This window comes from Azolla caroliniana, unplaced genomic scaffold, assembly GCF_043228905.1.
Source record: "Azolla caroliniana isolate FFs.n. ecotype wild unplaced genomic scaffold, voAzoCaro1.0.p SCAF_14, whole genome shotgun sequence".
NCBI lineage: Eukaryota > Viridiplantae > Streptophyta > Polypodiopsida > Salviniales > Salviniaceae > Azolla > Azolla caroliniana.
In genome coordinates this window covers 15,370,519-15,392,904 of record NW_028230449.1, presented here as the reverse complement: position 1 = coordinate 15,392,904, position 22,386 = coordinate 15,370,519, and the positions used below count along the sequence as shown (strand labels likewise).

The following is a 22,386-nucleotide window of genomic DNA, read 5'->3' as shown; positions in this document are numbered from 1 at the left end:
CAAAAGATCAGGATTCAATGCAAATGACTGTTAAAAACTTCACAATAACTTGACCAGGTGGTACAAAACATAATGGACAGAATATCAAATTAACCACCAGAAAAACAATAGTTATGTCCCTTCTCTCAAAACACTTTCCAACGAAATTCAAAAACAAAGGAAACAATTCCAATGAACCCTCTCAGAAACATTTCCGATGCACGATAGATGGGCCCGATTCCTCATATTCCGACTTTGCTATCCACATCTGCCACGTAAAACACAAGAGTTCGCTTCATATTCTTTGGGAAAATAGCCAACAAGGAGACAAATCAAAATGAAAACACAATACCTGCTGGAAGGTACTCAATGAGGCTAAAATGGAGCCTCCAATCCAGACACTATATTTCCTTTCCGGAGGAGCAACAACCTTAATTTTCACGCTATTGGGAGCAAGTGCAGTGATCTCCTTACTCATACGATCAGCAATCCCAGGGAACATAGTAGATCCTCCACTCAGCACCACATTTCCATAGAGGTCTTTACGAATATCGACATCACATTTCATGATAGAATTATAAGTAGTTTCATGGATACCCGCAGATTCCATACCAATGAGAGAAGGCTGAAAGAGAACCTCTGGACACCTGAACCTTTCGGCCCCAATGGTGATGACCTGACCATCAGGCAACTCATAACTTTTCTCAATGGAAGAGCTTGATCTTGCTGTTTCCAGCTCTTGTTCGAAATCTAGAGCCACATATGCCAACTTTTCTTTCATGTCACGAACAATTTCCCTTTCAGCTGTTGTGGTGAATGAATAACCACGTTCAGTAAGTATCTTCATCAGAGAATCAGTCAGATCGCGCCCAGCAAGATCAAGACGAAGGATGGCATGAGGTAGTGCATAACCCTCATAGATGGGGACAGTGTGAGTGACACCATCACCGGAATCCAGCACAATACCTGCATGGAAACATAACCTAGTTTAAAAAAAATGTATCACTATCCATTGCCTTATTAATATTAACTACATAGACATAGGGAGATATACAATTGGGTGAAGAGTAAGACTCTTGCCATCTCCGTGTCAATAGGTTAATTATGAATTAATGACAAGAATGGAAATAAATCTCACCTGTGGTCCTCCCACTAGCATACAGAGATAGCACAGCCTGGATGGCCACATACATGGCAGGGACATTAAATGTGTCGAACATGATCTGGGTCATCTTCTCCCTGTTGGCTTTGGGATTAAGTGGAGCTTCTGTAAGAAGGATTGGGTGTTCTTCGGGTGCGACTCGAAGCTCATTGTACAAGGTATGATGCCAGATCTTTTCCATATCATCCCAATTGGTCACAATACCATGTTCAATTGGGTATTTTAAGGTCAAAATACCTCTCTTTGATTGGGCTTCATCGCCAACATAAGCATCCTTCTGGCCCATACCAACCATCACACCAGTGTGTCGCGGGCGTCCGATAATACTTGGAAATACAGCCCGAGGAGCATCATCACCAGCAAACCCAGCCTTTTAGGTGAATGTACAAAATCAGACATTAACTCAAGTGAGAAAAATGATGGCTGATCCTCAAACATTCATTACTTTTTTTTACTCCTAACCAGGCCCCATTCAACAAAAATGATCAATCATAATCCACAATCCATTAGCCAGTTCACAAAAATGTGTGAATGATCAGTGATTGCCTACAGTTCACAAACTTGCTGACTACAAATTCTATCTCTGTCTCATCGTGTTACTGCAAACCCAGACATTTGGGAAAAGTACAAATCAGGCCAGACTCATACCACACAAGACTTGATAAGTCATCACCAAAATCCAGATAACGTTTCACTACTATTTCCGGTCCTCTATTTCTCTATTACATTGTGTCACCAATACGTGCAGCGTGTTAGGGCAAACATACAAAACAGTCCATACGGATGAGAGAATAAAGATCAATCATTACATCAATCAGTTTCTATTTCGCTTCTATCTCCTCCTCTTTTCATCTCTGGATCGATCACATTGTGTTACAAAGCAATCAAAGCCTCCTTAGAGAGGTAAGATAATCAAACAGACAAAACAGTGAAGAAAAGCACGACTTTCTTTTACCTTGACCATGCCAGATCCATTGTCGCAGACAAGTGGTTGAACTTCATCAGCATCACCCATTGCTCCTTTTTAAGTGACCCAACTGCAAAACAAAAAGAGAGGCCCCAAAAAAGAACAGATCAAGCTCAATAAGGGGCAGATTCACACATCACCGAACAGATCGAAGACTGGGGCAAAGATATTTTGAGAAATGGAGAGCATTGTCGAGAATCCGGAGGCATAACTGTAGCCCCTAGACCTAGACATACAAATCATGACCCAAAACTCGAGACCTAAGCCCGAAACCCTAAAAGCCAAGGAGTGGTGGAGTAAGGGGGAGAGACTTACCCAGATCTGATGAAGCCCACAAGAGGGAGAGGGAGAGAGGGAGAGTGGGTGGAGACAAGCTTGGCCTGATCTGGTTAAGACAGAAGAAAAAAGAGAAGTGAGGGGGAGCAGCAGGTGAAGAAGAAGAAGAAGAAGGGAAGGCACCACAGAAAAGAAAAGAAAAGAAAAGAGAGAAAGAAAGAAGAGGAGGAGATGAGGCAGAGGAGAAGGAGGAGGGGCTCCACTTCTTCTTTTCACACTTAAAACTTCATAGAGATGGAACCTCATTCCTTCTATTCCTTCCTTCCTTCCTTCCTTCCTTCCTTCATTCATTCATTCATTCACTCTCACTCTCATTGTAGCCATACACTTCTTTTCCTTCCTTCCTTCCTTCCTTCCTTCCAGAGAACTATGAAACATGCATTCTCCTCTCTCCTTGTGTGTCACGCACCGCAAATCTCCTCTCTCCGAGACCATGTATGTATATATACCCACAGAATAGTTCGCGTGCTTTGTGCGTAAACCATCTTGATAGGTAATGGGACGGGACAGGACAACACAGGACGGGATAGGACAAGACAGGATGGGAAGGGACGGGACGAGATGGGAAGGGACAATATGGGATGGGAAGGGACAGGACGAGACGGGACGAGACGGGATGGGACAAGAAGAGAAGAGAAGGGACAAGACTAGATGGGAAGGGACAAGACAAGACAAGACAAGTCTGGACGAGAGGGCACAAGACTGGACGGGACGGGATGGGGCTGTCCCCCCATTGGTTCAAGTGGCATGCAAGGAATGATGCCTCTCGTTCATGCCCCCGTTGTTGTTGTGGAATACAAACTTGGCATACGATACAATGCATGTAGCATACGTATGCTAAGTATTCTGCCTTTCTTCTTTGAATAGTTAGAATAGGTATTGGAAGAGACAAAGTGTGCTAAATACATAGAATATGTTAAATACGTAGAACAACATGTTAAGTACGTTGAATACTTCTTAAAGTTTGAAGTTTTTTGTCAAGAAAATATACTTTTTTAACTTTCTAGAAATGTTAACTATGTTGAATACGTTAAATATTGTAGAATGGGAGCATTAAAACATAGAATACATGTAGAATACTTCAAGATATTCTAAAACGTACTCCAAACATAAAATACACGTTTTTAGCAACTATGGCCCACATATACATAAACAAGGAGGGTTTGCAAGAGTAATTGGCATCGGGGTTTGGTGGCTATGACCCAACTAGGCAATTGAGTTGTCTCGTGGAACACCCCAATGCCACTGGCAAGTTGCTTAGGTGCAATTCTTTTGCTTTTTTCTTTTTGAACCTCTCTTTTGTTGACGTACAAAGTGGCACCCATTAGCTTTCAAACTATGCACATATTTGAGGCCCTACAACATTCTGGCATGATACATAACTATTAGAGGACTGAAAATTTTTATGCCCTAAAAGTGTGGACTATTGAGTTTACGTTTCAATTGTTCATGCTTATCTTTACAAAAAGGTTATTAACAAGTCATTCATGAATGGGCATTTTTTTTAGGAAAAATCAAACTAGAAAAACTTCAAAAAACCATGTGGAGATTATTTGCCAAAATTTCCCTTGGATGTGTATGGTTTTCATAAAAATGAACAATCTACATAGAAAATACAATGGCAATAGTGGATTGTTTGCGGGATATTTATGTGCCAATATAAGTTTAGGGATGACGGCTCAAAAAAACATAATGTCTTACAAGCATTCACAACTTCATTCGATGTGCAAAATGCAATTCATTAGGCATCATAAAATAAGCTTTAGATTCCATGAAATGTAACACAATGAAGATCACAATTGGAGCTACCATATTTGTATCCATATCAATCTCCTATAGCCCGCCTTACTAAGCCCCTAGAAACATTCCACAAAAACTTTCCTTCTCAATTGGTGCCAAGAAACAACCTATGCTTCACCTTTTCTCATTTTTACACATAATACAATGGATTCTCCTTAAACCAAACAAACAATGTCAAGATAATTTGTTGTCACTTTGTATGAAATACTAGTGGTAACTAACATAGAATTCCATATCATGTCATTGAACTTTGATATTCTTCTTTTCATTCCTTGAAAGGTTCATAGCCTTGGTTTCAATATGTTCAAGACCAATGACAATGTTTTTTGTCACCAAATTTAGCATTCTACATAATAGGTTGACTAGCTACATGAATAGTTAGGTGTACAAAATAACAATATGTAGTCTTGTTTCTTATAGTCATTTAGGTAAAAACTAGTAACATTGTTTTTAGGACCACTTATGCAAATTAAAGATGTGATTTTAGAAACACACCCTCATCAAACAAGATCACACCATTGTATTGAGTTGCAATTATTTTCCAATAAGAACTTGCTTCAAATGTTCACATCATGCTTGACTCTTTTCCAATTCCTAATATCATGACAATTGTATATCTACATACCAACAACTAGAGGTTTAGAGTATAACATAAAAAGATCTTCATGTTCTATAACAATTAAAGGGCAATCACATAGTTTTCAATCCAATTTCTTGGAACAAAATGTTGGGAGTGCCATGACAATAATCAATAATGTCTCAAACAAAAAATATGAACTTTCGTTATGATCTCTTCACGGAAAACCCCCATTTGCTCAAGACTTGAATCCATAGCCCTAGTCGTGAATGTATATAAACGTTACAACTTCAAAATAAAATAACAATAACTGCAATTACACTTGTATGATGCATGCCTTGTTATGCATGTTTACCTTATCAAAAACTTGTTAAATGCAACGGGCAAACCACCTTTACACACTTAAAAATTTATTACAAAGGAAATTACATGAGAAAACACCCTATTTTATAGTTCTCTTGCTCAAAGGAAATAATTACATACATGCAACAATGACCCCAAAACTCCCAACGATAAATAAATGCCATCACCACCTACAAAAATGTCATGATGCTGAGAAAATGATGATATACATCAAATATGTTCACCAAACATCAAACTAATGAGCATCACGGATTACCAGAGCTTTTGCTACTAATCTGGTTTCTGTGATGACTATTTTGGTCTCTTAAATTGCGTTCAACCATCCCAAGTGCACCACGGGAGTCATCATATACCTATTGCTTGATACAACATCTCAAACTATTGTCACTTTGTATTCAATGGCTTCAACCATCCCAAGTGCACCACGGGAATCATCAAAATTTCAAACTATTGTTACGTTGTATTCAAGTCATCGTATCCTTACTGCTTGATATAAAAATGCAGACTTTCGTTACCCATTCAATATATCGCAATGCTACACCTTCCAAAAATAGAAATAAAATTATTATGGAGGTTTCATTTAGTTATGGAAAGAGAAGAAAAAACAAGGTACTAATCATCAGTTCATGTCCTCTGGAACTCTCATCCTTGGATTATCTTTACACAAACACGCAGTATTTTCAAAAAGTTCTCCAGTGAGCTCTCACTGTCAATTGATTTCACTACATCCCTAGAGCTCATTGTAGAACAAAATATTGGAAGATGATTTGGGTAAGGTTTTCTCTCTATGATACAAATTTGTTTCAGAATTTTTTTACAAAGAATATTATCAAAACATGGAACATTCTCTCTGGGGGTACATCTAAATGGGTTATAGTAAAATATTACCGGAAAAAGGACACACAATAATAATAACACATTGAATTGGTATTTTCCTACAAACCACGAGCTATAATTTCACCAATGATTTGAATTGCATCTAGAGGTACTTCCCTGTCTAGGACAGTTACCCTTAGCAGGCTGGAAAACCTGCAAAAATAACATAAAGACACGAATTCATGTGATCTATGTTTCCAGGATGGAAATATTTAACCATCAAGAAAATGAGCACAGGTGAGGGGGAAATACTCTGAGACAGAATATTCTTTGAGGTGCTCAGAAATATATGCCCGCAATGCCTGAGAAACCAACACAAATGTCTTAAAACTTTATATTCACTTGTATAACCTAGAATTTCTATGATCTCCATGATTCTATCACCTCAAATGGCAAATTCAGCAGCTGATAGTAAGTTTGCACTCTTCCTAGACGCTGTTGTATGAGCGCATTGTTGCTTGATGACATTGCAGCAAGAGCCTATATAAAATAATTTATCAATAGGAGCATTAATTTACGTCCTAGTCAAAATAATTTAGCATTTTCACTCAATTCCTTGAAATTAGCATTTAATCTAATGAAGTAATGCACTGTCAGAAAACAATGAGAGAGCTCGTCAATCTCATTTCAGCCAACAGGAATCCGCACCAGATAGTCATGAACATTATAAAGTGCTGGTTTTCACAAACCCAGCATACTCTCAGCTGGGCTGGGTAGGCCCCTCAGGCGGATTCCCCCCTCTCTGAGCCATACAGGAGAATTCTCTACCAAATTCCAATAAAGCTAACACAAGTGAATGCATATAAAAGTTAGTGTTAATCAACCACTGGCTATCTTTGGTTCTTTACAGTAGTTTTCTCCGTATATCAGACAACAGTTATTGAGATAAATTCTAATCCACTACAAAAATGGAATACCTGTTCAACACCAAAGTTAGTGTTAATCAACCACTGGCTATCTTTGGTTCTTTACAGTAGTTCTCTCCATATATCAGACAATAGTTATTGAGATAAACTCTAATACAGTTCTGGCAGACAAAAATGGAATACCTGTTCAACGCCAATACAGTTCTGGCAGACTTGTCGGATACCAAATATATTTATTGTACCAACTTCATTTAATGCCTGAAATAGTTATTAAAAACAATACCCAGCATTGTTTATATCTGAAACACAGACCGAACAATTATCTAAATAACACAGAAGAAGAATTCAAAACAAACTTTGGTGAAGTAGGTAGCGACAACTCCACAAATGCCTCCAAATATGTACTTTCTTTTCTGTTGCAGAACAAAGGGCATTATCTCGTCATCTAGCCTTGTGATCTGCATATAGTAATAGTATATAAGTAGCTTCACAGATAATGAAATACTCTTAAGAAGACATGAAAAATGCAAAAGTAGCGCAAGTAACCTGTATGGTAAGTGAGATTACAAAATCTTCTGGCTCTTCAGCATCATCATAAATCACATAGGTCCTTTCATTCATATGCTGCCATGGAACATGAAACATGAGAATTGGGAATGTGTTTATTTGCAACATTATAGGGTACAAGGTAACGGTTCTATATATCCTCATCATACACTTATGAACTTTATTGCTAACCTAGGCAATAATAGCACCAGACCTGAACATGATACAAAGCTATAAGTTGCATTTCGATTCTCAGGGTTCTCAAGCACTCAGCGCTCAGGGATTGATATTTTTCCGCAAGAGCACCAAAGCCAGAGGAGAGAGTGCTACTGGTGAGTTGATGTTGTTTGGGTTCATTTTTCTTTCGAGAATGGAACGCAGATGTGTTCTGCCCCAGCCTGTTATGACCACCACATACATTTATTATTTTCAGCCCATCATAATGCACAATGCAACTACTCTTACTAAGTGAGAAAAAAACACATGCATCCCATCTTCAGATGGTATTATTTAATCAAAATCACTTGTTGAAAGAGTGGAATGTTCTTATTTACTTTTCAAGAGATTCAGAAACATAATCCAACGAGTCGCTCAGCGCTGCCAGTAAAACAATTTTCTGGTCATTGCTAATCAATTGATCCTGTACATCATACAAACCAGTTATAAACAAAGATACTGAGAATTAGCATGATGCATGAAATTTAACTGGAATATGTTTTTTGACTATCACCTGCTTCAAAGGTCGATAACTGAGTAAAAGATTGCTTATCTCCATTTCCAATTCCATTGCTTCAGAGTCCAGAAACTCCTCTTCAGAGACCTTTTTGTCAAGTTTTTCTACGTATAGAGCATTAAATAGTGCACTTGCTGATTCTTGCCTCATCAAGTTCTCAAACTCTGGTCTTCCAACTATACTAGAACTGAGGCTCCCCAACACTGCCTGGTATGTTGCCACAATATCAATCAAAAGAAAGTTAGACATACACGCACAGGTGGAAGATAAATACTGTGCGATGCAACAAAGGATTTTGAGGTGCACATACAGGGTATATAAACTTGTGGATTACCATAACAATAAAGAAAATACTCAATCCAACTCACTCCACTGTTCTAAGCCAGTATTAACTATAGTAAAAGAGCCCTATTTGCACCTCAGTATATGTGGCACGACAACGTTCCAGTGTCCTTTCTAACAAAGCCTGTGCCACTTCAATAAAATCACTGGCATACTTTGGCATCGCTTGTGCCCAGCTGACCACCTACATACAAGTAACAGAAAAATGAAACATCTATAAGGTCATATTTCTGTCAAGAGATGCCTTTTATATAGCTGAGAACCAGAGAGACTAATAATGAGCTAACCTCACTGACAAGCTGGGATGCAGCCAGTGGACCTTGCAGTATAGGTCTTTCTTTCTCTATCAATGATTCATATAGAATACCTGTGCGAGATTTTGGTCTAAATGCAGCAGGACCTTAAATCACGCATATTAAATCATCAAATCATTGTCAGTAACATCATGCACATTGCCTCATTCAAATAGTTTTAATTGATATGGTATAACGTACAATATCAGCAAAGAGACATATCATGACATCTTGATCATACAATTAGGCCATATCTGATAGCTAATGGACAGTTTACTCACTTGCCAAAGCATCCTGCACACGATTCCGGTACTCCACTCGAATTGGAGGCAGAAACTGGTCCTTCACAAAGTTCTCGATAAAACTTTGAAGCCCATCATTTCTGTATTCCCACAAAAAAACTGTTCTGTAGCAGGGATACAGAAGACATTGTATTCTAGAAACTATTTTAGAAAGACATTTATTTCCTAAATTTATCCAGCAACAGCCAGAAAGTAAGAAGCTTACAGATTTAGGCAAATGCAACATATTCACTCTTCAAAGATAAAGGTTAACGTTTGTTTGCTATATTCACTATTTAAGATGAAGCTGGTCAGCAATTTGATGCATGGGGATGGCCACAATCAAACCAAGAGTACTAAACGATATATTGAAGAATCATGAAAACTCCAAAAGAAGACAAAAAAAATATCAGAGAAGAGAACACAATGATTGTAATTTATAGAGAAAGGAAACCAAATGAGCCACGGCAAAAAAGCCTATCAGTTTTAATCCTCATCCTTATGTGTTAAGATTAAGAACTATCACGATTACCAACTTCATCGTTGATAGCATAGACTGGACAAAACCTGTCTCACCCTCAACATATTAAGATGTGATGAGCAAAGTTTATGAGACTGGGATAGTCCAGCCATACAAGCACACCTATGTGATAGCATTAATGAATGAAAACGACGGATAAGAGTAGGAAAATCAATCAAATGAAGATAAACAAAATACATACCTACACAAGGAAAATCTATCAAACAAAGATAAGCAAGTACATACCTACACGAATTACTATCAGGAAACACACTCAAAGAAGTCCTCAATAAATATGGATTTATTTAGCCAAATTCTACATAGAGTGGATTAGACATTAGGGCACACCTATTCATATTAATAGTTGCAAAGAACAGGTTAAATGTTGATCAACATTCATACAAAAGCAATGGCAAGTACATGAACAACCACACTGGAGAATGGTGGGGTAGGATTACCGTTTAGGAGTCTAAAGTAGTCAATTTTTAAAAAACTAATGTATATGTGCCTGATACACACATTAGGTCACATCAACAGAAGTTCCCAACCATCTCTCATAGACAAACAGCCGCAGTAACTCCTATAATCCTTGATCGCCCCTCAATCACTGCCTCAAGAATGGATTATTATTCGAAATTTCATTGGTGTGCTTTCCATGTATTTGAAGTGCAATAAAATATGCATTAACACTCTTATTCTCCATGAGAAACAAGGTATTCTCCCTGCTAATGGTTGTGATCTGATGAGCATCAAAGCCAACTTTTTAATAATCCTAGCATCGTAACGTATATCCTTTGAAAGCACTCCATCGATGCTTATCAATTGGTAACTTCAATTGGAAAATCTCAGTCTTCTCCACTGAACTATAAAATGCATTGTACAATAATGCACTGAAATTTCCAATAAAATAAATAATTTGTTGGTTGAGTCATTCGGTGCTTTCAAATCTAATAAAGAAAGAATATTAATCCAGTTACAAGGTTAGATTTCATTAGATCAAGTACAGGGCATGGTTATCACATTGGTCAAGTACAGGGCATGGTTATCACATTGATCCTTTTGTTCTAGATTTGTTCTATAGTGAGATATAGATGCAGGAGAGGGGTATACCCTTCATCAGCAAACGTTTGTATTTAATATCAGATTTTCCTCTTAGCAAAATAGTGCCGAAGCCTCAATAGACATAAAATTCAGATCCTGTTATCTTGCTTTAGTGTTCTAGATTATTAGAATTAAGCTTATTAAACATAACTATGCATTTAAATAGGTACAAATAAACTTTTTGTTCTACATATTGACATTCTCTAGTGAGATTAGAATTAGAATTAGAACTTTTATCGTCCATAAAGAGGCCAATTTTGACCTATGGGACCAGAGTATACATGTGTTCTTGATATTATTCTCCTTCCTAAAAAGGGGTATTCATACATTGAATTACAAAGTCTCTATGCGTGAATAAAGCATACACATATGAGCTCAAGCTTCTAGGTGGTGTCTTAAGTATGGCACTTTAAGTTATCAAGGGAAGTATACACTTCATCAGCAAATATTTGTATTTTATTATTAGATTTTCCTCTTAACAAAATAGTGCTGAAGCCTCAATAGACATAAAAATAATTTCATGTTATCTTTAACTTTCCATCTAATTGTTGATTTGAGTTTTCTAGATTATTAATATTAAGCTTATTTAACATAGTTATGCAGTTAAATAGGCGTAAGTAGACAACACACATATTGCAAAAAGGATGGTTTGCACAAGCTGTTGAAACAGAACGCTTACCCTAACTGCAAGTATTTTGGAGGAAGGAGCTGCAATACTCTATCTGTAAACTAAGCATATATAGAAAATCAATGAGCAAACATTCATTTAAGCATAGACCACATTAAACATAATTGGTCAATGACAGTACCTGAAGAATAGGTCTATAAACTGCTGCAATCAAGTATATTCCCCTTTCAGGAAGAATTGCACCAGTTCCATAGCCTTCTTGAGCTCCACCTGCAGTTCTTCGGCTATGCAGCTGCCTCAGTCCATCCCCACCTACATCCATGATTAGCAATCGTGACATTGAATATTGACATCAAAACCACAGGAGAAGTATTTTTTGGAAAGTTACTCCAGGTGCATCTGTTGGAGAGGATAAATTCTCGATTACTACAAGTATAACTACTGGCCTATCTTTTGGAGAAAACTGTTTCTCACAAATGAATGATTAACCAGTACCAGTAGTTGAGAAAACTGTATCTGTAAACCGGAAGGCAAATGACAGTCCCTCTTCTGCAACTCCATTCTTGCTGCAATACCAAAGGCATTTGATGAATTAATCCAGTAGACACATCAATCTACATCATTACCTGTAGATAATGGTTACGTGAAAATCAGCAAATGCTACAGAATACAACCTTGAGTTTTTCCCTGGCAACTTGCTTGCAAGCCTTGCCGTCTGAACTGCAGCATCTGCTGTTGCAGCATCTGGAGTAGCCCGTAGGATATCACATATAAGCTGCTGGCATTCGCTCTGCCAAAAAGAGTTGAAAGAACATGATCCTCTATGAAGTATTCACTGATTATTTTCTTTATAGAAAAGCCTTCGCCAGGAAATACCTGAATGACAGCCAAAGCGAAAGACAGACTATATCCACCAGTTGCACGAGCTACATCTGGATCTCCAGGCCAGTTGAGATCAACACTGGATCTTCTTGGAGAAGTTGCATCATTTTGTGTAGAAGAATTGGCCTCCATCATTTCTCCAACAATAACGTGATTTTCTGTTTGACAATGACATGTTCAATAATTGAAACAAAGACATGGGGAGCGTTCTAAACATCAGCTTCTCATTTTCTGAAATTTTACCTAAAACCCCAGAGACCTGACGCAAGACAGACTCTAAAAGATCCCGGGCTGCAGCCTGTCCTGATTGCAATGGCCCCATGAAAGGTGGCAAAGCACCTGTTGACTGTCTCATTCCCCAGTTACCATTTAAAAATATTCTGTTCTCAAATGGGGTTTCAGTAACACTAATCCCTGCACCAGATGAATATTTGCTTGGTTTGACCCCATTCGCATTCTTTGATATCTGATCAAGCCTTGGCCTCGAGACTTCGATAGCAGCAGCACGAGCTTTGATTTCTGCTATTATCAATTCGTGAATTGTAGGTCTCAACTTTTGACTGTCGAAAGAAAGAAAAACAAATTCACATGTCTAAAAGACTATATGGAATATGAGACCAACCAAAGATTGAAAATATAGAGAAAAGAACAATAAGAGGTCTAAGAAGTTACTGAGGAAAACTGCATTATTTTTCTAGAGTTATAAAGGATGCTACCAAATTTACCTTAAAATGGCCCCAGCGGCATCAATTTTCCCAAGCAGTGCAAGGCATTCTACCAAAGTCTGCAGGTATTTCACATGCAAAGGAGCTTCGTTTTTTATCATAAGATCCTGCAAAAAAACTGTTCAGTATGAATTCCATGACATTCCAGGACTCATTTGATTAATATTAGATATTCCATATATCATAGAAAGGAACAAATGCAAATTGAATCTTAGATATACTTACAACAAACTCATTTGGTGTGGATTCAGCTAACCAACTTGGTAATCCATTTCCAGCAAGCCTAGCCACCACCCTACCAACAATTTCACTATCATGATTGTCCCCCACCTGAGAACCCTCCTCTTCTCTTCCATCTATGGATGAGCTGAAATGATTCAGATACTTACAGTATTATTACACATTATATGTGAAGCCAATGCTTTCATTCTGGATAAAGTCGTCTGAAACGTGTTCATAGGGAAGTAGATGCATGTTCAAATGCACCTCAGACATAGATAACAGGATGGAACTATGATTAATATGAAACAGGTAATCTGAAGTATTAATAAATAAAAGAAAAATAAAGTATCTTATCCGTAAACTAGGAGAGCATACAGCAAACCCTATCATGAAAGAGCAGGGAAATACTAGAATACATATTGAAAGTTGTACATATCATATATATGGATAGGTGTTTTCCGTCAACCAGATCTATGGTCATAGATTTACAAAGGCAACTTTCGAAGACAAAAGCAACCCAAGAAAGGAAATAGAGAAGAAGGTAAAAAGAAGGTTGGCCCCCACCTATGATTGTTAACTTTATCTGGAAAGATTGCTTACCTTCATATTTATATAACTTGGCAGAAAAAAAAAGGTTATTAACAACTATATTGCACAAATGGTATGACAAAATACTAGAAAGCAGAAATACTTAGGGAAGTGCCAATCTCAAATTAAAAATACATATTCCTATTTCCCCAAAAGTTATCAACACTAGATTCAGTATCATTATGCAAATTGAAAATGCATAACAAGCATGCACCCTCAGTTATAGTTTCTGTGGAAACTGGAACATTAAAATTTTTAAGATAAACAATTAAACAAAGAGTAAATTAGGCAGTCATCTTGATCTCATCTTATATAGATTTATTATAGAAATATGTGAAAAGTAATGCTATTTTTATTTGTTTTTTGTGTGTTTTAATAGAGCGGGATCTCTAATTGAGAATATGGAAATTCTACTAATGCTATATTGCCCAAACTGGTTAGTATTTCAACATATTTTTAGCTACTAGTAATCTTCCCAATCCTAAAACCCCTGGAAAACGAAAATGTCACATTTCAGGGGTTTCTTTGAACTGTTCCTTGACTGGAAATGCCATATTTCAGGGGTTTCTTTCAACTCATATTCCACCTTAAATGCCCTTGACATATTTGTATAACATGATGCAATCTCTGAGGCTATGATTAAATTCTACCAAATGCATTTTTTATTTGAAGGATTTTTTCTGCAAGTTATAAAGAAGGCAATGGTTGCATCATATTCTATGCTCTTTTTCATCTAGAATTATTAATGTTACACAGTTGTACCTTTCTGATTCATGATCACTTCTCCGTGTTCTTGTTCTCTGTGATATAGGTTGTGATCCATTAGAATAAATTATTGTCATAGCTGGAATTGTTGATAAGTCATCATCAGCGTCAGAACCCGTCAATTGTTTAACACTGCCAAAGCATCAATCAGGAAAATCAAGCATTAGAATCAAGAGTGCCAGATACATCCTAATAAAGTAATGTCAGATAAGATTGATTTATCATGGCTAGAGAATATTTTACACTGAATTTTCCTGAAACTTGTATTACATGTATCACACAATAACATAATACCTGAAAGATCCCTTGTTGTAAATGTGTAGATGTAGTTCATCAACTATTTTAAAAAATAGTGTTCCACGCAGCTTTGAAAGATCTGATCGAACATCTTGAAGGGCTCCAACCTGCGCATATAATCACAAGGTTCAAATTTCTTGAAGGTGTACCAGTATATGAAAGAAGTAAAATGCCAACTATACATAAAATCAAGACTATGCCTATATTCGGGCACATGATACCCCATTAATCCCTTCTCGATCAAATTGGCTTGTTGACTGCAAATAAAGTTGCACAGCCGCATAGTACTGTTTTTCTGCTATCAATTTTTCAATTCGGCCAGGAATCTGTTAAGGAATAAGCATTGTATGCAAACATTCAGAGAAACTGATGATGTCAGCTTAGATATTAAAGACATTGCACAACACATAATCGAAAATTTTCATGTAACTTGTAACATTATCATAATGATGGAAAATAAATCAATAAGACAGGCGAAAGTTTTAGGCTTTTAAGTATAAAAATTGCTACCTGAGATGCATTCTCAATTTGGTCAAGTAGAGATAAAACGTGACGAATGGTGAGAGATCGATACCAAAGCTGTTGCAGTTGTTTGTTTCGAGTTCCAAGTAATTCTTTTGCCTTATCCAAGTCTTTCTTTAGACCATTTACATTAGAAGTGGAATCACTAAACACTCGAAGTATCTGCATTCAGATTTAGCAGACTGTAACCACTCACATTAAAAGCAGAATTATTACAGTTCAAAGCATCTGCATCACGACTAACAAAGATCAGTAATCATTTACATAGTCCATTTTCGATTAGCACGAATAATCTATAGGTCAATCTTCAGGGTTTTACAACTGCATTTTATTTTTCCAAAAATATTTTCAGAAGGAAAAAGCAAACAAACCTGGGAATAATTGTGGAAGGCTTTATTGAAGCCATTGTGGTATCCTTTCACAACATCGTCAACAATGTCTTCAATATCATCTCTTTGCTGACGTAAACTTTGGATTGCATCTTCTGGAACTTGAGATGTCAGAATTTCCACAACGTGAGGAAGCGAATCAAATCTTGCCTGTTTCCAAACTTCACCAATTTCTTCTAGTTCAGCTTGTACAATCTGAGAGAAATAATAGATGTGTAGCTTAGCTCTTCCAGCCATTCATTAGACTTGTTCCTCACGAATATATATACAAAATTATGTATATTACATACCTGCCAATCAACTGAATGTTTGCGAGCCATTTCGGATTAGATGGATGTATCTTACCACGTTTAAGGAAATTTTGCTTGGCAATGGTACTTCAAACAAAGATATATACTGGATATCTGTGAACCAAGCAGGAGATAATACACGATTTTAGATCATGTGTTAAGCATGTTTAACTCCTTTTCTTTCTCACAAACAGTAAATTTTCCAACATAGATTTGTCTTCCAATCAACAAAACTGTTATGAGCCACATCAAATCACCAAAGGTTGCATCTGTTAGCATTTATGCCAATTTCTCTCACAGATTGCAAATTCACAGACTTATACTACATATCAACCAATCAACAAAAGACTGTGAGCCATGTTAGATCACTTAAAAAGGAGCAGTGCCTGGTTTAAGGAATTCTTCCACAAACCTAACAAAGATATATACTAGCACCATTTTCAGAAAGAAATTGGACCATTAATGCATTTCAGATCGAAAATATGCATATATTGGATTCCATGTAAGCATATATGCTACATATCTGCTACTCAATAGAAACGTATTTCAAGCAATTTCATATCACAAATTGCCACTTCAACCCATTTTATCTCACAAATGCAAATTCCCAAAGTGATATACTACCTATCTTCCAATCAAAAGAGGGACACTAAGTCATTTCAGATTGTCGAAAGATGAGCATTTTAGCACATTTAAGCTATTATTATCCAAAGCAGAAAATCTAGCAAAAAAAATATCTAGCTTAAGAGCATAATTAAGTCATTTTTCTCAGAACGGCAAAGCTAAGTAGGAATATACACTAGTTATCTCTACATTGAACAAAATTCTTCCTCTAGAATCAATGAAAATTAAACAAAGAAATATGTTCCATCGCTCATAAAAGAAAAATAAAATAAGAAAATATATTACACACCTGCCAATCAAAAGAAGGTTTGCAATACATGATCCGGGAGATACAAAATAATTCGAGGTTACAAACTTCCTTCTTTTCCTTGGATCAGGAATCCTCCGCAGGTTGAGAATAAACAAGCAGTACAAAAAAACCTGAGGTAACGAAGCAGAATTGGTGCGATCTGGAGAAAAAAAACAAAGTGCGCGACCTGAAGAAGCGGAAAACAAGGTGGGAGAGTTCCTTCGAAAGGATCTAAGGAAGAAGAATGAAAAGGTGAGGGGGGGGGGGGGGAGAGGTAGGGCAGCGCGGGCAAGGAGCACTGCATAATCTAACGGAGGAGACCTGAAGGAGAAGATGGCTCCAGCGCTATTTATGTATATTGAATCTCTGGTTTTCTACCTTCTGTCTGTCTGTCTGTCTGTCTGTCTTCAGCTCTGCTTCCTGCTTTTCGATGTGGCAACTAAGGCATAATATATACGTGTTTTGGTCGTTTGCATAAATGAAGGCTTGTAGTTCTACGAAATTACATATCTGGCCTCCTCCCCAATTTCTCTCTCCCAAACTCCGTAGATCTCCTCCCTCTCTCTCTCTCTCTCTCTCTCTCTCTCCCAGGGAAGTGCCATGATATACCCTGTACATCATTCATCCCATAAGTCAAGACCTAATATATATACATATATATATATATATGAGAGAGAGATCCTCGCTATTTATCAAACCCTTCTGGTCCCATGGGGTCTGCCATTGATGGTTATTCTCTACGGTTGCCACTAGGGATCGGCACTGGCTCCGCTCAAGCCTAAACCGAGCCACCAAACCCGTTCGTTTTAGGCTTGAGCTTCCTTAACCGGTTTGAGATGGCTCATGCCGAACTGAACTGTTCTCAGCTAAATGGGTTGACAGTTAATCGGTTTGGATAAACCGGTCAAACCGGTTAAAGCTTCCTTAACCGGTTTTGAGCTCGGTTTGGGATGGTTCAAGCTGAACCGATTCGTTTTGGGCTATACCGGTTGAGGGTTAATCAATTTTGATTAATTGGTCAAATTGATTAGAGTGTCCTTAACCTGTTTCAGTGCGGTTTGGGATGGCCCAAGCTAAACTAGAGCGTTTTGGGCTACAGCGGTTACGGATTAATCGGTTTGGATAAACCAGTTAAGGCTTAACCAGTTTGACCGGTTTAAGAGCTAGTTTGGTTCAAGTTTGAAAACTCCCAAACCGGTTAAGCTAAAACTGAACCGTTATCGATTCCTAGTTGCTGCTAGGTTTCAATTGTGTATGTTGCGTTGATCCGCCTGATGGATGCCCTTGCAAGGGTTAGGGTAGATACACCACCCGAGGGCACTCCTATTCTTATCGTTAGTTCCAAATGTATGATGGTTACTCTCTACCATTGCTGCTAGGCTCCAATTGTGTATGTTGTTTTGTTGATCCACCCGATGGCTACCCCTGCAAGGGTTAGGCTAGATACATTGCCCAAGGGCACTTCCTATTCTTATTGTTAGTTCCAAATGTATGATTGTTATTCTCTATCATTAGTTGTTGAGACAAATGCAACTTATAGTTGTTGAGCTAGGCTTTTGAAATTAGCCAAGAGGGAGAGGAGAGAGGGAGATGTCATTTTGTTATCTAGAGAGAGTATTACATAAAATGTACGAGGACTAAAAGAATGAGACAATTGACTCTTGCTATTGAAACCTTGGTTCTATTGGAATTAAATATCTTACTAAAGAGACAAGTCTAGATTCAATGGTTGATTCCACTCATAATCCCTAACCAATATCGTGGAACTTCGGAGTTTTTCTTAAAATCAATTGGTTCCTTTAAGTTTTTCCTTTATTGCATTTGGAATCTATGGTCCAAACTCTTCTTTGGCAAAAAAAATTCTTGTTTTTTTATAAAAAGGAAAGAAGCTACATGCAAATGGATTTACAGGTAAAACTAGTAGACAAACTTTGCTCATTTATCTCTAGTGAGAAGAAAGATGGTTACTAGAAGATGGCATCACCATACCACTTCCTTGAGATATAAAACTCTTATCTCATTCACAAATGTGTTTATTTTAATGATACCTCTATCTAAAGCTATTATTTACTTTCTGAGCATTAAACATGAGATCAATATCGTCAAAATAGGAGATAAAAGTTCTACCAATCACAAACCACAATTGATAGGATGGATAGATACCATACTAGACATCCAACCAGCAACCCCTTCTTTGTAACATGGCATTGAATTACAATCATAAGCCATAATCAATGGCAATAATCCCCATAGCATATGGGAAATCTTCAACAAATAATACAAAAGTTGGTCTGTCACCAAAAGTTTCAGATCAACAAGTCAAAAAAGTCTAGATTCCCCATGATGTTGCTCACATTAGGAAATTTACAAATAATATTACGCCACCCAATGAATCTTATGGAAATATGTGTCTTTACATTAAAATATTGCCAAGCTGAGGCAAGAAATCACAGGTGTAGCTATAATCCATTGGACAGTTCTGCATCACACCACATTTGAGGTTTGCAACAGTTGATACAAACCCCATTTCTTTATTGATTTCACTAGTCATAGTTCAGGAACTATTTCTGTAACCAGATGAACTTTCTAGAATTGCATTATATTGAAGGTATTTAGTCTTGAGTCTACTACTCCACCCTGGCATCATGAGCTCAGAGGGATAAATATAGTTATTAAATAAAGGAGATAGTTTTAGACTGTTGCTCAACCAATCAACATGCAATAATCATAAATCACGGGATCAATCAGAAGTAGGAAACTTCTTCTTTCGTAATTTTCTATAGACGATGAGCTACTGCAAATACTTAATATGTGTGGAGTTCACGATGCGTAACTCTTCGTTTAACTTTGCCATTTAACATGAACGACACCATACGATCATTGATCAATCACTTGGAAATCGATTCTTCTGCCATTTTCTCTGAGATCACAGGATCAATCGCCAGAAACCTTATTCTTCTTCTGCTTTTTTCACTGAAATCAAAGGATCACGTCAGAAAGCTTCAGTTTTTCTGTTTTTCTCTCTGAGTGGTGAGTTGCCACAATCACTAAATCACTAAAACAATAGGGGATAATTAATCCATACAGAGCTAGTAATGTATTCTTCAAGTGTTCACTTCACCGTCAGAATGCATGACGACATAAAACCCAAGAATCGATCATCAATCGCCTGAAGGAAACTTCTTCTGCTTCTGTTTCTGCTTCTTCTTCAGTTCTTTTCTTTGAATGCTGAGCTGTTGCAACTGCTTCCACAACTCTTGCCTTGATCTAGTCCATTTCCTAGAATACTCCTCATACATAGCTTCATCCACCCATACCTTGAGATGCAAATGCTCAAGGTTACGATAGGTTCCATGGTTTAATATCATGCTGGTAAATGGAAGCTTTGCATTTTGCAGAGCTCTTACAGACAAGCTCCACAAGTCAAAAAGCTCCTTGTCATTCAAGTCTGACATCCTCTCCACATGCCGTACAGGTGTAATAACAAAACCACTCCTCCCTTTTGCATCCAATCTACATACAGCATTTGGTTGATCACAATATTCTTCTAAAATGCAGTCTTGTGCTTTCAAGCTACATCCTTCAGAAGCAAAAAGAAGTGCATTTGGATAGCACGATATGCAATCTTCTAAAGGCAACATTACAGGTCCTGATTTCTCAGCTCCATAGAAGATTTTGACTCTGAATTTATCCTCTTCATCCACAATTTTCATATGAAAGTCTCGAATCTTCCGAGCTTCCTCCACTTCAATTACAATGCCTCTGAAGAAGGCCACTACCTCTGGTTCTGGGGTGCTTTCCATAAAGGTGCAGAAATCTTTAGATGGCTGCTTTGCGTATTGAAGCTCAAGAAGCTTTCCTTGAGACAGCTCTTTACAGACAATCAGATGATTGTCTGATACTTGGGAGGGTGTGTTGGTAGATGCAGAAAACATCTTGATTAGCCCTAAATTCACAAACTGTAACAGGAGCATAAAGAATCTGAAAAAAGAAGGCCTTTACTTTGAAGCAAAAACATATTTATTCACCCTAAAGTTCACATGTTAAACATCTTGATTGAACCTAGATTTACGAGTAACAAGTGTCTTATGAAGATCCATGGGGAGAACACCTTAGTTAACCTAGATTCACAAACTTCAACAAAAGTCTTAAGAAAAAGTTCTTTGAATTCATTTATGAGGAAGAAACATCTTGAATCTAGAGCTAATCAATAACGTAGTCTACTCCAGAGAAGGCCTCTCCCTTTACAATTCTGTTTTCTGCCACAAAGAAAATGACATTTTCTTTAGATTTTTGTTAAGAAGAATGTTTTGAGCCAAACAAGTATAAATATATAAACCGTAAAGATGATTGTTTTTTATGCATTTTCTTCAGATTATCAATACAGTCTGCGAACCTTATTTCAATCAAGATGCTTTCTGCTTCCAACGCAAATGAATTTTCGTAGACATTTAATAGTTTGTGAATCTAGGATTAATCAACATGTTTACTGATTCAAAGAAAATTCCATTGAGCCAATGAATCTAGATTCTAGAGCTAATTACAAGACTCTAACAAAAGTCTAAAAACAAATGCTTCTTTTAAGCAGAAAAAAACATCAGGACCAATCCAAGACTAGGATTCGGTTTCACAAATTGTATAGGCAAGGTACGAATAAATATATAGAACCATCATTTTTATTTGTTGAAAACATCTTTATTAACAGTAGATTTGGAAACGACAACAAAAATGTAAATAATCAGCCCTTTTCTTGAAGCAGAAAAATAAATAAATCGGGATAAACCATAAATTCATACAATGTAACCAGAGTCTAAAGAAAACGCCATTTCTTGTGAAGCAGGAAACCGGGTTTCAAAAGGAAAGAAAGAAAAGAAAGAAAGAAAAGAAAAGAAACATCAGGCCAGATTCAGAAACTCTAACAGAAGGCTGAAGAAAAAAGGCCCACTACTGTTCTGTTTGCTTGATCGCTAGAAGAGGTTATCCATGGATTCAAAGAAAACGTGGTTATTACAAACCTGAGTGGTTCTGTTCATGGGCAAGCGATGGATGTGGGGGGGATGAAGGAGGGCGCGCATCATCATCAGCATTCTTCTCCCAAAAGAATCAGGACCTTTTTGGGTCTCCAAAAACAGAGGGGAAACAGAGAGAGGGAGAGCAGGTGTCTTAAGACTGTGTCTGAACAGGGGTCAATTCCTCCATAGCCTGAGCCTGCTTTACTTATATGCCATGGCTAACAACAGGTATCTAGCTAACTGATATTATATCATTTCATAGGAAATCATGATTTGATTGAACTCTTTCTCTTCTTCTTTTCTGGAACCGGTTTGGTTCAGCTTGAACCTTGCCAACCCGAGCTCAAACCGGTTAAGTAGGTTGCAGCCTGAACCGAACCGAACCGAACCACCAAACCGTTAAAAGACGGT

At 37.4% G+C, this 22,386-nt stretch overlaps 3 protein-coding genes across 8 annotated transcripts; all 3 read right to left on the bottom strand.

Annotated features, from left to right (window-relative positions):
- Positions 1-13: 13 nt before the first annotated feature.
- LOC147855572 (actin-7-like) lies at positions 14-2,178 on the bottom strand. Its single transcript, XM_087330061.1, has 4 exons — positions 2,097-2,178; positions 1,118-1,511; positions 332-945; positions 14-247 (listed from the first exon to the last, which is right to left on the bottom strand). The coding sequence occupies exons 1-4, from the start codon at positions 2,154-2,156 to the stop codon at positions 182-184; spliced, it is 1,134 nt and encodes a 377-aa protein (XP_087186187.1). The 5' UTR covers positions 2,157-2,178; the 3' UTR covers positions 14-181.
- Positions 2,179-5,777: 3,599 nt separating this feature from the next.
- SEC8 (subunit of exocyst complex 8) lies at positions 5,778-17,117 on the bottom strand. Of its 2 annotated transcripts, none has more exons than XM_087330641.1 (27): positions 16,964-17,117; positions 16,051-16,164; positions 15,743-15,955; positions 15,360-15,533; positions 15,071-15,175; positions 14,847-14,956; positions 14,550-14,684; positions 13,203-13,344; positions 12,978-13,084; positions 12,496-12,812; positions 12,247-12,410; positions 12,045-12,160; positions 11,866-11,936; positions 11,552-11,682; positions 11,422-11,471; positions 9,122-9,222; positions 8,835-8,947; positions 8,624-8,731; positions 8,203-8,412; positions 8,027-8,112; positions 7,687-7,870; positions 7,473-7,550; positions 7,283-7,384; positions 7,110-7,184; positions 6,445-6,540; positions 6,313-6,362; positions 5,778-6,213 (listed from the first exon to the last, which is right to left on the bottom strand). In XM_087330641.1, exons 2-27 carry the CDS (start codon positions 16,078-16,080, stop codon positions 6,120-6,122), a joined length of 3,162 nt encoding a protein of 1,053 aa, XP_087186767.1. In that variant the 5' UTR covers positions 16,081-16,164; positions 16,964-17,117; the 3' UTR covers positions 5,778-6,119. The 2 variants fall into 2 exon arrangements, with proteins under 2 accessions (XP_087186767.1, XP_087186768.1); XM_087330642.1 differs by having other exon boundaries at positions 16,051-16,155.
- Positions 17,118-19,139: 2,022 nt separating this feature from the next.
- On the bottom strand, positions 19,140-22,161 carry LOC147855570 (uncharacterized). Of its 5 annotated transcripts, XM_087330646.1 has the most exons (3): positions 21,979-22,159; positions 20,992-21,222; positions 19,140-20,922 (listed from the first exon to the last, which is right to left on the bottom strand). In XM_087330646.1, exon 3 carries the CDS (start codon positions 20,896-20,898, stop codon positions 20,125-20,127), a length of 774 nt encoding a protein of 257 aa, XP_087186772.1. In that variant the 5' UTR covers positions 20,899-20,922; positions 20,992-21,222; positions 21,979-22,159; the 3' UTR covers positions 19,140-20,124. The 5 variants fall into 5 exon arrangements, with proteins under 5 accessions (XP_087186772.1, XP_087186769.1, XP_087186773.1 ...); XM_087330643.1 differs by lacking the exon at positions 20,992-21,222 and having other exon boundaries at positions 21,979-22,161; XM_087330647.1 differs by lacking the exon at positions 20,992-21,222 and having other exon boundaries at positions 19,140-20,909; positions 21,979-22,160.
- Positions 22,162-22,386: the final 225 nt, after the last annotated feature.